The sequence below is a fragment of the Toxorhynchites rutilus genome, chromosome 3 (assembly GCF_029784135.1).
Source record: "Toxorhynchites rutilus septentrionalis strain SRP chromosome 3, ASM2978413v1, whole genome shotgun sequence".
NCBI classification, from domain to species: domain Eukaryota; kingdom Metazoa; phylum Arthropoda; class Insecta; order Diptera; family Culicidae; genus Toxorhynchites; species Toxorhynchites rutilus.
In genome coordinates this window covers 132978151-132994985 of record NC_073746.1, presented here as the reverse complement: position 1 = coordinate 132994985, position 16835 = coordinate 132978151, and the positions used below count along the sequence as shown (strand labels likewise).

Genomic DNA, 16835 nt, shown 5'->3' with positions numbered 1-16835 from the left:
CTCTGTAAATCAACGATTACATTTAGGTCGACACCAATCAACAAGTGTCGCGTCTATCAACAACACAAAAACAAACAAATAGCGAAGACTTCCAAGGCAACCATATCCATGATAACAATCCACGTGGTTCTGGATCAGATCCATCGTAATTCATTACCATCGCTATCGATCCAACAGTCAATAGAAAAATTTCTTCACATTCGTCAAAAGTCATTCTACGAGAGTGGTCGCTCTGAAACAATTTTGCCAAATATTTTATATATTACCTATCGTGATACACAAACGATGAAATTGATTAAGATATATCTCCGTTATTATCCACCAGGTTAGAATGTGTGGCAGAAGTGTCGCCGTATTATTAACCTTCCATAATCGACAACTTACAGGCATGGCGCTCAATTATCGGAAACGCAATGTGGAAGGAACCAAAATGATTGACTTGTTTGATCTAACTCCAAGGTAAAGTATTGAATCACATTTGTCGCCAGATAACATCAACACGCAGCATACACTTTTGCAGCTGCGATCTCCAAGCGGTTACCAAGAAAATCGCCTCTTCGGAGCCACTGATAACGCAGGAAATTTATCCGCAAGTGATAGATATTCTCGAAAAACTGCAGAAAAAGCTCAAGGAGCCAATCAAAACGAAGTTTTACCTTTTTAAAACTCTCCAAACGCACATTCTCCCACTCACTAATGTGGCCTTCGACAAATCGGGCAAAAGGTGAGTATCGATTCGTTACCCGTCCATCATTTCGGATTTTTTTTTTGGGAAATTGTTAATTCGATGGCGAGTTAGGTTGTTTCGCGCCATCGGACGCTAGCAATAAGCTTGTTGCGTAATGATAGCTCTGTCAAAATTCTCGCAATTGGAATACACTCTCCGACTAGCTAGTGAAGTTCAGTTTCTCAGTTAGACAATGTGAATATTACTCACAGATAAAATTAATATTGCTTCCCTAGAGTGCAATATAAGTAAAGCCATGTCAATCTTATTTGAGAATAAAACGTTTTAGCTTTGGGCTCGATACATGGCTTCAACTTCCGCACAAACTGCTGAACAACCTCGTCGGCTGCTTTTCCCAGTATCTGGTTATTGAAGTAGCATTTTTTGCTATTTTCCCATAGCATTTTAACATCTGTAACATTTTTTGATATAACTCATCAGTTTTATAATTCTTACTATAGAGTTATGGCACTTCTCAGCATTGAGGTGGAATATTCACCTACCCCCGGGCTTCTTGAATGCCAAAGAGGGATTAGGCTCTGTGGTATCTTTTTTTTTCTCTTTATAATAGTGTCTGCACAATCATCGTGTTCTAATTGTGGTGATTCAGGAACCGTCGCACTATGTTACACGTTCCAAGAATCACCGCTTTCTGCATAACCGCAAGCTGCTCTGTTACTTGCAGCTCCTCCAATGGCTGCGTGAGAGAGTGTGGAACTAAACCAGTAGCAGAGATCACTACTGGTATAATACGAATGCCTTTCAAATGCCACATTTGTTTTAGTTCTCCTGCCAAGTCGTGATACTTGGTTATCTTGGCAGCAAACGTAGATTGTAGATTGGGGTCTAACGGTATTGCAATGTCTATTATCATCACTTCTTATTTTTCTTATTTTTGTCGTAGACCACAATATTAGGGCGATTAGCTAGTATTCGGACATCCATAATAATCTCGCGATCCCAGTGCAACTTGTAGCAGCTATTTTCCAAAACCGGATCCGGAATATACTTGTAGTAGGGTACCGACTGATTTACCAATTTGCGTTTTGATCAAACAATCTTGGCAACCGAGTTGTGACGATTGATATAAGCTGATTCGGCTCCACAGCCGGCTAAGACGTACTCAATCGTCTCTCCTACTTTATTGCACTTTCTGCAACAGTCGACAACGTTTTCGTGCAAGATGTACTTCCGGTAGTTTTTGGTCGCTATTATCCGGTCCTGGATGGCTACCATAAACCCTTCTGTCTCGGGAAAGAGTTCACCTCGCACCAGCCACGTGTTCGATAATGTATTGTTGATCTGCGCTTGCTCTAAACGATGGGGGTGCGTCCCATGAAGTTCTTTTTGCTTCCACGATGTTATTTTTTCTTCAGTAGTCTGCAAATTGCAGTTTAGCTCATACTGCTCCTACGCCAGATGCAGGGCACCGAATCCGTGGTCCGCCTCACAAACAGCGCGATAGATATCGTGATGGGTCTGACTTTCTTCGAAGTATTGAAGACGACTTTGGATGGTGCATGCGGTGCTTAGTGAACGTTACTCTCATCGTTCTTTCAATGGCTTCTAAATCGGTTTTTGTCCACTTCAGCACCCCGAAACTGTACGTGAACGGAAAACGTGTTGACGCCTTTGATCTTTTTGCCGCCGCAAAGGTTTGTTCTCAAAACCAGGTTGATTCTTATCAAGAATTGTTCCTGGAGTTCCTTCTTGATTTTTGTGTGATAAATCCCTTTCAGTTGCAGAAATCCCGGGTATTTATAGGATTCGCCCTCCACCAAAGCTTGAATCCCTCACTCTCGTTCATGCGGAATCCTTCAGTCTCCAGCAATCGTCCTCGATGGAGCTGTACTGATTTACACTTTTCTATTCCGAGTTCCATCCGCACATCGGAACTGAAGTCGCTAACGCATTGTAGTAAAGTATGTAGCGCTTCTGTTGATTCCGCACGCAGTTTCAAGTGGGCCATATAGAAGGTATGGTTTATTGTCGTTGTTCTGTTGATATGGTAGCCATGACCAAGATGGTGGAGTTAACAGGTGGCTCGTAATTTACACTATTTAGAAAAGACGTTTGAGGAATGGCAAGACGAAAAGTTTGGATTTGTTTATGTTATTACTTACGTTGGTATGGTTACATTTGATTTCGTCGAAGATATTTGAAGCAGTATAATAAATAAACAGTTGACGTTGAAAATAGTAACCTAGTAACCTTTATGCATATGCTTCCGCCAGCTGGCTCGGCTAATGTGATTCAGGGAGTGCTTTGATCGTGGTACCGCCACTGGCGCATAATTTGCAGCTTTGTTTTTTGTTCTGGTTCATAACGACAATCAACCGTGCCGGCGAAACTGTAGTCAATGTTTAGTGTTGTTTGGATACCATCTATGTAAATAAGTTCAAACTTACGGGATACGTCCGAACGGCAATTCTGACATTACGTTTTACCTTCCACTTCACTTTCCTTGGCCATGACTGCTTCGGTTGAGTGCTCTGCTCAAGGGGTTCATCGCAAGGCAAAACCACAAAGGACTAAATGTGTCACCTTGGAATATTCCCCTGCGAATATCGAGAGTTCTGGATCTCAACATAGTTGTTCCGTCGGTGATACTAAGCGAAGTGCTCCAGTTTTCCATTGCGTGTTCCATAAACCTGACGACGCCATCATGTATCTTGTACATTTTTAGTACCTTTATCAAGTACGTATGTGGTACTGAGTCGTATGCTTTTTTATAATCAATGTACGCCATACTCAGGTTCCTTTTATTTCGGCTTGCTTGTCCGACGATGACTGCATCGATAATGACTTGATCTTTGCAGCCTCGCGTATTTTGTTTACAGCCTTTCTGCTCTTCTGTTCGTTAACATCGCAATAGTTTTGAATCTTTCTATTAATCACCGACGTAAGTAGCTTTTTTTTTATCCCATATATTTATTTTAGGCTCATTAGCATTTTATCTGAAACAGAGCCGAATTTTAATCGTGTACATGTCACATGATTATCATTATCTATAATTAGCACATTACACAGTTGCCATTTTGTCAGTATTCCTTCTATACCATTGCATATGGTACATCTACACAGTAGCCATTTAGGCGTAAGAGTTTTCTATCTGTTCTTCCATTATCCAGTTAGACCGAACAGCGGAGACAGTTGATTGATCATTGTTGAGTTATTTATAGAACAGCAGCCCGATGTGTCTTGCAGAGCAGAGCAGTTGTATGGATGAATCGATCTTATTTCGACCGTGGATCGATCTCCATCGCTGATGATTGTTGCGTGGACGTAGTTATTCTGTAACAACACAAAGATGGTCAATGAGGGCCCTGAGTTTTGAACTCACGATCGATCGCTTACTAAGCGAACGCGCAACCAATGTGGCTACGGAGACCCCCTACGTAAGTAGCTTGTATAGGCTCGTTAGACATGTTATTGGCCTGTACTTCGCCGCTTTCGCTGTGTCTCGATCCTTTGGCATCAGATGAGTAATTCCCCTAGTCACGAACTCCGGTGTTTTTTAGGGATTTTCTAGTATCTTATTGAAGCACTCTTCCATTCGCCCATTAGTTTAAGAAATTTTTTTGTACCAGAAATTGTGCACGAAATCTGGTCCTGGCGCAGCCCAATTCCTGGAATATCGAATGGCTTCGTTGATATCATGGGCGGTTACCACAACGGCAGGCATAGCTTCAAGTCCGTTTCCATATTCCTCTTCTTCTGCCAGCCACATCCTGTTACTTCGTTGTTGAATAGGGTTCTCCCATAAGCCTGACCAAAACTGGGTAACTTCGTCAATCTCAGGAAGGCCACCATCGTAATTACTGTGTTTCTTTTCGATGTGGCTGTAGAACTCCCTTTCGTTCATACTGAACATACGATTATCCGCATGCCTTTTCATACATTCCGTATAACGTCTCAACCTTTTTGATAGAGCACTCAACCGTTGTACATGGGTGTCGAGGATCTCAATGATGCGGTTTTCATTAAGATCCGAGAGCTTATTATTATTATTATTATATAGAGTTATGGCACTTCTCAGCATTGAGCTGGAATATTCACCTACCCCCGGGCTTCTTAAATGCCAAAGGGGGATTAGGCTCTGTGGTATCTTTTTTTTTCTTTTTTTCTCTTTATAATAGTGTCTGCACAATCATCGTGTTCTAATTATGGTGATTCAGGAACCGTCGCACTATGTTACACGTTCCAAGAATCACCGCTTTCTGCATAACCGCAAGCTGCTCTGTTACTTGCAGCTCCTCCAATGGCTGCGTGAGAGAGTGTGGAACTAAACCAGTAGCAGAGATCACTACTGGTATAATACGGATGCCTTTCAAATGCATAACCGCAAGCTGCTCTGTTACTTGCAGCTCCTCCAATGGCTGCGTGAGAGAGTGTGGAACTAAACCAGTAGCAGAGATCACTACTGGTATAATACGAATGCCTTTCAAATGCCACATTTGTTTTAGTTCTCCTGCCAAGTCGTGATACTTGGTTATCTTGGCAGCAAACGTAGATTGTAGATTGGGGTCTAACGGTATTGCAATGTCTATTATCATCACTTCTTATTTTTCTTATTTTTGTCGTAGACCACAATATTAGGGCGATTAGCTAGTATTCGGACATCCATAATAATCTCGCGATCCCAGTGCAACTTGTAGCAGCTATTTTCCAAAACCGGATCCGGAATATACTTGTAGTAGGGTACCGACTGATTTACCAATTTGCGTTTTGATCAAACAATCTTGGCAACCGAGTTGTGACGATTGATATAAGCTGATTCGGCTCCACAGCCGGCTAAGACGTACTCAATCGTCTCTCCTACTTTATTGCACTTTCTGCAACAGTCGACAACGTTTTCGTGCAAGATGTACTTCCGGTAGTTTTTGGTCGCTATTATCCGGTCCTGGATGGCTACCATAAACCCTTCTGTCTCGGGAAAGAGTTCACCTCGCACCAGCCACGTGTTCGATAATGTATTGTTGATCTGCGCTTGCTCTAAACGATGGGGGTGCGTCCCATGAAGTTCTTTTTGCTTCCACGATGTTATTTTTTCTTCAGTAGTCTGCAAATTGCAGTTTAGCTCATACTGCTCCTACGCCAGATGCAGGGCACCGAATCCGTGGTCCGCCTCACAAACAGCGCGATAGATATCGTGATGGGTCTGACTTTCTTCGAAGTATTGAAGACGACTTTGGATGGTGCATGCGGTGCTTAGTGAACGTTACTCTCATCGTTCTTTCAATGGCTTCTAAATCGGTTTTTGTCCACTTCAGCACCCCGAAACTGTACGTGAACGGAAAACGTGTTGACGGCTTTGATCTTTTTGCCGCCGCAAAGGTTTGTTCTCAAAACCAGGTTGATTCTTATCAAGAATTGTTCCTGGAGTTCCTTCTTGATTTTTGTGTGATAAATCCCTTTCAGTTGCAGAAATCCCGGGTATTTATAGGATTCGCCCTCCACCAAAGCTTGAATCCCTCACTCTCGTTCATGCGGAATCCTTCAGTCTCCAGCAATCGTCCTCGATGGAGCTGTACTGATTTACACTTTTCTATTCCGAGTTCCATCCGCACATCGGAACTGAAGTCGCTAACGCATTGTAGTAAAGTATGTAGCGCTTCTGTTGATTCCGCACGCAGTTTCAAGTGGGCCATATAGAAGGTATGGTTTATTGTCGTTGTTCTGTTGATATGGTAGCCATGACCAAGATGGTGGAGTTAACAGGTGGCTCGTAATTTACACTATTTAGAAAAGACGTTTGAGGAATGGCAAGACGAAAAGTTTGGATTTGTTTATGTTATTACTTACGTTGGTATGGTTACATTTGATTTCGTCGAAGATATTTGAAGCAGTATAATAAATAAACAGTTGACGTTGAAAATAGTAACCTAGTAACCTTTATGCATATGCTTCCGCCAGCTGGCTCGGCTAATGTGATTCAGGGAGTGCTTTGATCGTGGTACCGCCACTGGCGCATAATTTGCAGCTTTGTTTTTTGTTCTGGTTCATAACGACAATCAACCGTGCCGGCGAAACTGTAGTCAATGTTTAGTGTTGTTTGGATACCATCTATGTAAATAAGTTCAAACTTACGGGATACGTCCGAACGGCAATTCTGACATTACGTTTTACCTTCCACTTCACTTTCCTTGGCCATGACTGCTTCGGTTGAGTGCTCTGCTCAAGGGGTTCATCGCAAGGCAAAACCACAAAGGACTAAATGTGTCACCTTGGAATATTCCCCTGCGAATATCGAGAGTTCTGGATCTCAACATAGTTGTTCCGTCGGTGATACTAAGCGAAGTGCTCCAGTTTTCCATTGCGTGTTCCATAAACCTGACGACGCCATCATGTATCTTGTACATTTTTAGTACCTTTATCAAGTACGTATGTGGTACTGAGTCGTATGCTTTTTTATAATCAATGTACGCCATACTCAGGTTCCTTTTATTTCGGCTTGCTTGTCCGACGATGACTGCATCGATAATGACTTGATCTTTGCAGCCTCGCGTATTTTGTTTACAGCCTTTCTGCTCTTCTGTTCGTTAACATCGCAATAGTTTTGAATCTTTCTATTAATCACCGACGTAAGTAGCTTTTTTTTTATCCCATATATTTATTTTAGGCTCATTAGCATTTTATCTGAAACAGAGCCGAATTTTAATCGTGTACATGTCACATGATTATCATTATCTATAATTAGCACATTATACAGTTGCCATTTTGTCAGTATTCCTTCTATACCATTGCATATGGTACATCTACACAGTAGCCATTTAGGCGTAAGAGTTTTCTATCTGTTCTTCCATTATCCAGTTAGACCGAACAGCGGAGACAGTTGATTGATCATTGTTGAGTTATTTATAGAACAGCAGCCCGATGTGTCTTGCAGAGCAGAGCAGTTGTATGGATGAATCGATCTTATTTCGACCGTGGATCGATCTCCATCGCTGATGATTGTTGCGTGGACGTAGTTATTCTGTAACAACACAAAGATGGTCAATGAGGGCCCTGAGTTTTGAACTCACGATCGATCGCTTACTAAGCGAACGCGCAACCAATGTGGCTACGGAGACCCCCTACGTAAGTAGCTTGTATAGGCTCGTTAGACATGTTATTGGCCTGTACTTCGCCGCTTTCGCTGTGTCTCGATCCTTTGGCATCAGATGAGTAATTCCCCTAGTCACGAACTCCGGTGTTTTTTAGGGATTTTCTAGTATCTTATTGAAGCACTCTTCCATTCGCCCATTAGTTTAAGAAATTTTTTTGTACCAGAAATTGTGCACGAAATCTGGTCCTGGCGCAGCCCAATTCCTGGAATATCGAATGGCTTCGTTGATATCATGGGCGGTTACCACAACGGCAGGCATAGCTTCAAGTCCGTTTCCATATTCCTCTTCTTCTGCCAGCCACATCCTGTTACTTCGTTGTTGAATAGGGTTCTCCCATAAGCCTGACCAAAACTGGGTAACTTCGTCAATCTCAGGAAGGCCACCATCGTAATTACTGTGTTTCTTTTCGATGTGGCTGTAGAACTCCCTTTCGTTCATACTGAACATACGATTATCCGCATGCCTTTTCATACATTCCGTATAACGTCTCAACCTTTTTGATAGAGCACTCAACCGTTGTACATGGGTGTCGAGGATCTCAATGATGCGGTTTTCATTAAGATCCGAGAGCTTATTATTATTATTATTATATAGAGTTATGGCACTTCTCAGCATTGAGCTGGAATATTCACCTACCCCCGGGCTTCTTAAATGCCAAAGGGGGATTAGGCTCTGTGGTATCTTTTTTTTTCTTTTTTTCTCTTTATAATAGTGTCTGCACAATCATCGTGTTCTAATTATGGTGATTCAGGAACCGTCGCACTATGTTACACGTTCCAAGAATCACCGCTTTCTGCATAACCGCAAGCTGCTCTGTTACTTGCAGCTCCTCCAATGGCTGCGTGAGAGAGTGTGGAACTAAACCAGTAGCAGAGATCACTACTGGTATAATACGGATGCCTTTCAAATGCCACATTTGTTTTAGTTCTTCTGCCAAGTCGTGATACTTGGTTAACTTGGCAGCAAACGTAGATTGTAGATTGTGGTCTAACGGTACTGCAATGTCTATTATCAGCACTTCTTTCTTATTTTTATCGTAGACCACAATATCAGGGCGATTAGCTGGTATTCGGACATCCGTAATAATCTCGCGATCCCAGTACAACTTGTAGCAGCTATTTTCCAAAACCGGATCCGGAATATACTTGTAGTAGGGTACCAACTGATTTACCAAGTTGCGTTTTGATGCTAGCTGTTGATGAACAATCTTGGCAACCGAGTTGTGACGATTGAGATAAGCTGATTCGGCTAGCGCTCCACAGCCGGCTATGACGTGTTCTATCGTCTCTCCTACTTTATTGCACTTTCTGCAACAGTCAACAACGTTTTCGTGCAAGATGTACTTCCGGTAGTTTTTGGTCGCTATTATCCGGTCCTGGATGGCTACCATAAACCCTTCTGTTTCAGAAAAGAGTTCACCTCGCACCAGCCACGTGTTCGATAATACTTTGTCGATATGCGCTTGCTCTAAACGATGGGGGTGTGTCCCATGAAGTTCCTTTTGCTTCCATGATGTTGTTTTTTCTTCTATGGTCTGCAAATTGCAGCTAAGTTCGTACTGCTCCTGCGCCAGATGCAGGGCACTGAATCCACGGTCCGCTTCACAGACAGCGCGATAGATATCGTGACGGGTCTGACTTTCCACGAAGTAACTCCGCAACTGCTGGATCTGGGAACTGCAAAGCGCTCTGATGTCAGTGACACCTCTTCCTCCTTCAACACGTGGCAAGGTGAATCTTTCTATGGACGACTTTGGATGGTGCATACGGTGCTTTGTGAACGTCACTCTCATTGCTCTTTCTATTGTTTCTAAATCGGTTTTCGTCCACTTCAGCACCCCGAAACTGTACGTGAGTAAAGGAACGGCAAACGTATTGACGGCTTTGATTTTTTTGCCGCCGCAGAGGTTTGTTTTCAAAACCTGGTTGATTCTGATCAAGAATTGTTCCTGGAGTTCCTTCTTGATTTTTGTGTGACAAATCCCTTTCAATTGCAGAAATCCCAGGTACTTATAGGATTCGCCTTCCACCAAATCTTGAATCACTTCACTCTCGTTAATGCGGAATCCTTCAGTCTCCACCAATCGTCCACGGTGGAGCTGTACTGCCTTACACTTTTCGATTCCGAGTTCCATCCGCACATCGGAACTAAAGTCGCTAACACACTGTAGAAGACTATGTAGCGCTTCTGTTGATTCCGCAAACAGTTTCAAGTCGTCCATATAGAAGGTATGGTTTATTGTCGTTGTTCTGTTGATATGGTAGCCATGGCTGCTTCGGTTGAGTGCTCTGCTCAAGGGGTTCATCGCAAGGCAAAACCACAAAGGACTGAATGTGTCACCTTGGAATATTCCCCTGCGAATATTGAGAGTTCTGGATCTCAACATAGTTGTTCCGTCGGTGATACTAAGCGAGGTGCTCCAGTTTACCATTGCGTGTTCCTTAAACCTGATGACGCCATCATGTATCTTGTACATTTTTAGTACCTTTATCAGGTACGTATGCGGTACTGAGTCGTATGCTTTTTTATAGTCAATGTACGCCATACTCAGGTTCCTTCTGTTTCGGCTTGCTTGTCCGACGATGACTGCATCGATAACGACTTGATCTTTGCAGCCCCGCGTGTTCTGTTTACAGCCTTTCTGTTCTTCTGTTAATATTTCGTTAACTTCGCAATGGTTTTGTATCTTTTTATTAATCACCGACGTAAGTAGCTTGTACAGGCTCGTTAGACATGTTATTGGCCTGTACTTCGCCGCATTCGCTGTGTCTTGATCCTTTGGCATCAGATGAGTAATTCCCCTGGTCACGAACTCCGGTGTTGTTTGGGGATTTTCTAATACCTTATTGAAGCACTCTGCCATTCGCCCATGAGTTGAAGAAAACTTTTTGTACCAGAAATTGTGCACGAAATCTGGTCCTGGCGCAGCCCAATTCCTGGAATATCGAATGGCTTCGTTGATATCATGGGCGGTTACCATAACGGCAGGCATTGCTTCAAGTCCGTTTCCATATTCCTCTTCTTCTGCCAGCCACATCCTGTTACTTCGGTGTTGAATAGGGTTCTCCCATAAGCCTGACCAAAACTGGGTAACTTCGTCAATCTCAGGAAGACCACCATCGTAATTATTGCGTTTCTTTTTGATGCGGCTGTAGAACTCCCTTTCGTTCATACTGAACATACGATTATCCGCATTCCTTTTCGTACATTCCGTATAACGTCTTAACCTTTTTGATAGAGCACTCAACCGTTGTACATGGGTGTCGAGGATCTCAATGATGCGGTTTTCATTAAGATCAGAGAGCTCTGCCGGCTTCACAATTTCAGCAACTCCACGAATCAGCTTTCGCGATCGACTTCCCCTCTTGTACTGCGTTAGTCGACCGATTTTTACTCGGAGCGTTTGGATACGACCTTCCAGGCGTCTCATCCAAGCAGGTTTCGGTTTTTTGGAGAGTACGCGGTTCTGTCTATCGTCTTGGTGAAAGGTGCGCATTCCTAACGTCCGTACAACAGCTACAGTTCCACAATAAACGATAAATTGCAGCTCCTCTAGATTCTCTACCACTTCCAGGTACACAGGTAGTACTTCCTGGTCGAGTACTTGGACGGCACTCGTTAGTCGGTGGGAATACTGCAACTTCGGAATCTTGTGTCGGGTTAAGGGGTCCGTTCCGTAAAACTGGGTCACTGCTGCATCCATGTGGAAAGCCAATTCGTTCTTTAATTGACCTCGTTGTTGATCCTCTGCCGGCTCTTGTCCTCTAGGCTCATCCACTGGATCCGGTGGTGGTGCAATAGATTCGCGCCTTTCACTAGCGAACGATGCACTCAGCCTAGCAGAGCTCCTTCTCGACATATCGCTCGATCTTCCACTCTCTCTACGCAGTTCTCGTTGCACTTCCAACTTGATGGTCTCTATTTCAGCCGGGGACAGCATGTTGTGTGACAAAATCGCTCGTCTCCGTGTGTAGAGCTTATTCCGATCTAGTTGGCCGGCAAATCGTGGGAACTGCTCGTTGAACATTTCCAGCATTCTTGGTCTGCCGGACATGTCCGTCTCCAATCTTGTGCAGACATAATAGCAACGAATCACGAATTCATTCATCTCTCTCGTCCACATGATTCGTTGCCGTTGGCGGCCTGTCAATGTGAGCGACTGACGTCGTCCAATCGCAGCATCATTTGCAGGTGCAGCATTGCCATTGTGATTTCTTGTGCTGCGGGTTCTGTTTAGCGTTCGGTTTACGGGCTGAGCCCGATGACTAGGGGTCCGCTCTTGCACCAATTCCTCTAGCCGCTGGCCGCTCGCATGTACGCCCGTTCCAGGACCAGCTCCAGTCCGGGGGCCCTCCTCAGGCGATCGCATTACTATAATTCTCCGATTTCTCAATTGCATTATTGGTAGTTTTCCTTTTCCCGGGAAAACACGGGTTGGCACAGGTTGCTTCTTAGAGTCCTCAACCTGCCTGAAGGACGGTATCTCAGCCGTTCCTAACCTGGAATACAGACGCTGTTGTGGGCCGCTCCTAACATGGAGAACAGACGCTACACTAGTCCCCCTTCCCTGTTTGCATACGACCCAAGGTCCCACCGGGGTTGGTTACCCGATCTTTCCAAGGGTTGCTCGCATCTCAGCTAGTACCTCGTGAAGGTAGGGATCGGAGTTCCTGGGCAGAGGCTGAAGGTCGCAATGGGAACTACGAGACACGTGCACCAGGCTTAACTAACTAAGTTAATAATTATTATTATTATTATTATTATTGTTTCGTCATTTGACATCTAGGTCTTTATGAATCTTACTTATACAGGGTTTTCCATTTCGGGCTTCCGAAAGTATACAGCCCTGCGCTGAAAACCGTTTGACATAGCTGTCAACCAAAGCGTCATATCGTTAGTTGAATGTCTGCCATTTTACAATATGGATCGTTTTAGCATCGCACAACGTGTTAATTTTGTTAAATTATACTATAAAAATGATGAAAAACCGGCAAATGTTTTTCGAGCATTACGGACGGATTTTGGTCGTCATGGACGGCCTACAGAGCACACAATCGCTAATGTAGTGCGTAAATTCGAACAAACTGGATCCGTAGCGGATATTGTGAAACCTGTGCATCATCGTAATGTGCGTTTGGCCGAAAATATTGCTGCTGTTGCTGCCAGTGTGGAGAATGACCCGAATGTTTCGATTCCACGGCGTGCTCAGCAATTGGGCTTGTCAAACACATCATTATGGCGAATTTTGCATTTGGACTTGCACCTACATCCATATAAAGTACAACTGGTACAAAAATTAGAGCATGGTGACCATGGAATAATTTTCGCATCAAATTTTCTTCAGCGATGAGGCACATTTCGAGCTCGGTGGCTATGTGAACACCCGAAATTTCCGTATATGGGGCTCAGAAAATCTATACATGATTGTTGAGAGGCCATTGCATCCGCCAAAAGTCACTGTTTGGTGCGCATTATGGTCTGGTGGAGTCATCGGGCCGTATTTCTTTGAAAATGAGGACGGCGAGACGGTAACTGGGAATGGTGAGCGCTATGGCCGCATGTTAACCGATTTTTTTTTGCCACAAATTGAAGATATGGATACGGATGACATGTGGTTTCAGCAGGACGGCGCCACGTGTCACACAACACGACCGAACATGGCCATATTGCAAACGAAATTTGAGGGACGCATAATTTCGCGTTTTGGTGATGCCAATTGGCCGTCCAGATCATGCGATTTGAACCCGCTAGACTTTTTTTGTGGGGTTATGCGAAAGACCGTGTCTATGCCAACTCTCCGCAAACTCTTGAACATTTGAAAGACAACATTCGTGAAGTTATGACCGAGATACCGCCCTATATGTCATATCATATATATGTCGAAAAGTCATCAAAAATTACCCGTTCCGGATCAAGGTGTGCGAGGAAGCCCTAGGTGGACATTTGAATGATGTTGTATTTCACACATAATGGCTTAAACCAAACTTTAATTTGAAATAAAAGTTTCATCGAAATTCGAATTCTAAGTGTGTTTTATTTCAGTTTACTTTCGGAATTTAAAGTTGGGAAACCCTGTACTAAATTAAAAACTAAAAAGGGTACACGGAAAATAAACGCTGACGAAATGAACCAGTTGACACAATAAAATCAAACAGACGCGTTCGAGTTGTTCTTCATGAACACTGCACTATGGTCCAGGAGGTGCATTTAAATGGAAATTAGCATCTAGAGCTCGACAGTGATTCTCTAGCCAAAAACTGTCTTCGACAAAGTTGTTACATATAATAGAGCGCTCATTTTTATGTTATCAAAAATAGGGTGACCAAAATTGTCGATGAAATGAAAAATCTAACTTTCTTATCTTTATAGATAGAGGTAAACATAGTTCGACAATATTGTAGCTCTGGTTATTTTAAGTAACTTTGTGGAACAATATTTCTTTTTATCTCTTCAAATAACCGATATAGCGCTTTTTCTCTAGGTTGAGTTAGGGTTACCATGAAAAAAAGGTTTTTTTGCTCTAACTTTTATATGTAAAATTCTACATCAAAACTGTCTTCGAATGACTTTTAGAGCTTTCTTATCCACGCATTTTACGGTGCATAACATGTATATATCTTAATTCTACTCAAACTTATTGATGTTTTTTCCCCGAAAGCACGACCTTTTCATTTGCTAGTTGTTCTTTTTGGGGCAAACATAATAAAAAGTTATTGATGGCATTTTAAAGAGCACATTTGATTCTACATAAGGTGTAACTTCCAAAAGAGTGTTATTTTTTGTTTTTTTGTAAATTAAATTTGAAGTTATGAGTTTTTGCATATAAATGAACAAGTTGCAATTTTTAAATGTATATAGTAAGCGTAGACTTTAAAGCAGCATCACTTCAGTTCAGTCTTATAGCCACTCAACATGGAGGTTCAAAGAAGACACATTGTTGGTTTCCTTTTTCGGTGGACGAAATATAGAAGACGTTATACAATTATTACGAGAAAAAATTCTGACTATTTTTTTTCTACAATAAAGTATATTTATTGTATAAAAAGAAAAGCGAGTTCGGTTCGAACAATTGCGAATCAAGTTGCGTTGTTGCAGTACATGGAAGGATATATTGTCGAGGAGAATCTGGCTGGCCACATTGATGTATGATTGTAGCGGATCCACAGGAGCACCGTTGTTCCTTTCTAACCAAACCAGGCGTGGTTGGCTGAAATCACCTATGGTTCTACTACTTCTACTATTAACATCCTTCTGGGTTCTAAACACCTCAGATACAGCATCAAAATGAAGTTGCATGAAAGAGCTATCCTGACTTATATCTGGAGGTATATACAGCGCGCCAATCAAAAGATCACCGCTTTCTACCGATACTTTCACCCCTAACTGTTCGACAATTATGACATTACAATAACGGACAGCTGAAAATCTATATGCCTGCTTCACCGCGATTAGCGCACCTCCACCACATCGACGGATGTTCCTAATGTCACAGCGATCAACTCGAAACACCTTATAATTCTTGCTGAACAGCTGAGCAGAGTGGATACAACTGTCTAGCCAAGTTTCGGTGAAGACATAGATATCGTAGTCCAGTTCAGGGGTAGCGAGGAACACCCGGTCGATTTTTGTCCTCAGGCCACGAACGTTCTGATAATAAATCCGTGGCGCTGATACCAATTGGTCATTAACTGGCAGCACGGAATGAATGGCTTCTTCATCGACAATGGGATCTGATGTCGATAAATCTGCATCATCGATACGATGGCGAGGGCTGGAACGCGATGACGAATAAGGCCAGGTAATGTTTCTAACGGTTTATACTTGCCGAATATTTGTTGTCGGGAGACCCCATCTCCAACCACGGTCTCAGGGCCAGGACAACATAGATGACAGGAGCAAAATGTTGGCGCGACTGGATCGGGTGGAGTTAATGCTGGGGGCAGTGCGTCCTGGTGATGCAGAGATGGATGAGCAGCAAATACAATGATATTTGATTCATTTTGTTATCACTATATAACTGCATTATACTAATTGTTGCACATTGGCATTCATCTGATTGAAATGCCCACTGCCCAACTTTTATAAATTAAACTCTTTTTTCCATTATGTTCCCTCCTCCATGCTTGAATGTCCCCTGGTATACTGTGGCATGTAAGCGCGATCTTTCTTTGACGCTCGCTTTATGGCAGAGTCATCCTTCGCAGTCGTTTTCCTTAGGCGTCCAGTCGTTTCGGATTTTTTTGCGGTCGTGGAGGGCATTAAACACGAAGGTTTTGAACCGTCCCAAGTACTATGCGATTTCGCGTTGGCTGCTACCTGCCTTGGACATTTTTCGGATGATCATTCGGTGTGTTTCCGTGCTATTCTGCGCGCGACCCTTTTTTCGTTGACTGCAACTTCTTGTTTACATGATAAATACTTACCAGGATCCGAAAAACATAAAATTTTCCATGAAAACATGCGTGAAGAAACGGTTTAGCTATGCGTCAAATGATTGTGTCACATTTACCCGAAACCCACTCACCCGAATGACAGTTACCCGAAAGACATTCACCCGAATTCCACTCACCCGAGAGTAACATCTACCCGAATACGACATTTACCCGAATGCAGCAATTACCCGAATGTAACATTTACCCGAATGTAATATTTACCCGAATGTAACATTTACCCGAATGCGACAGCTACCCTAATGTAACATCTACCCGAAAGCGACACTTACCCAAAAGAAGGATATATTCAAATAATACACAAATTTTACTATATTTGTATTTGTATTTGTATATTTAATTCTGAACAGTGTTATATAAAGATCATATTTGTCTCATACTTTCATTCCCATTCAAAAAGTATTTTTCGAGGGAAGTACAATTCGAGAAATACTGGCATTGAATAAAATCCTTTTCAAAATGATGAAAAGTGAAAGAATGCAATTTTATAACGTATCTTGAGGTCCATCCATTCTTATGGATGACGCAGCCCGTTTACGAGCGTCGGAC

The 16835-nt window shown here is 42.8% G+C and overlaps 1 protein-coding gene across 7 annotated transcripts in view; it reads left to right on the top strand.

Annotated features, from left to right (window-relative positions):
• Nucleotides 1-209: 209 nt before the first annotated feature.
• Nucleotides 210-16835, top strand: part of LOC129777839 (dynein assembly factor with WDR repeat domains 1) — a 30653-nt gene continuing 14027 nt past the window's right edge. For all 7 annotated transcript variants that reach the window (XR_008743305.1, XR_008743304.1, XR_008743303.1 and 4 more), the window contains exons 1-3: nucleotides 210-325; nucleotides 387-459; nucleotides 521-724. Coding sequence is in view for 1 of the 7 variants with exons in the window: in XM_055784383.1 (XP_055640358.1) it covers nucleotides 286-325; nucleotides 387-459; nucleotides 521-724 (317 nt within the window). In the remaining 6 variants the exon portion in view is untranslated. The remainder of the gene's footprint in view (nucleotides 326-386; nucleotides 460-520; nucleotides 725-16835) is intronic.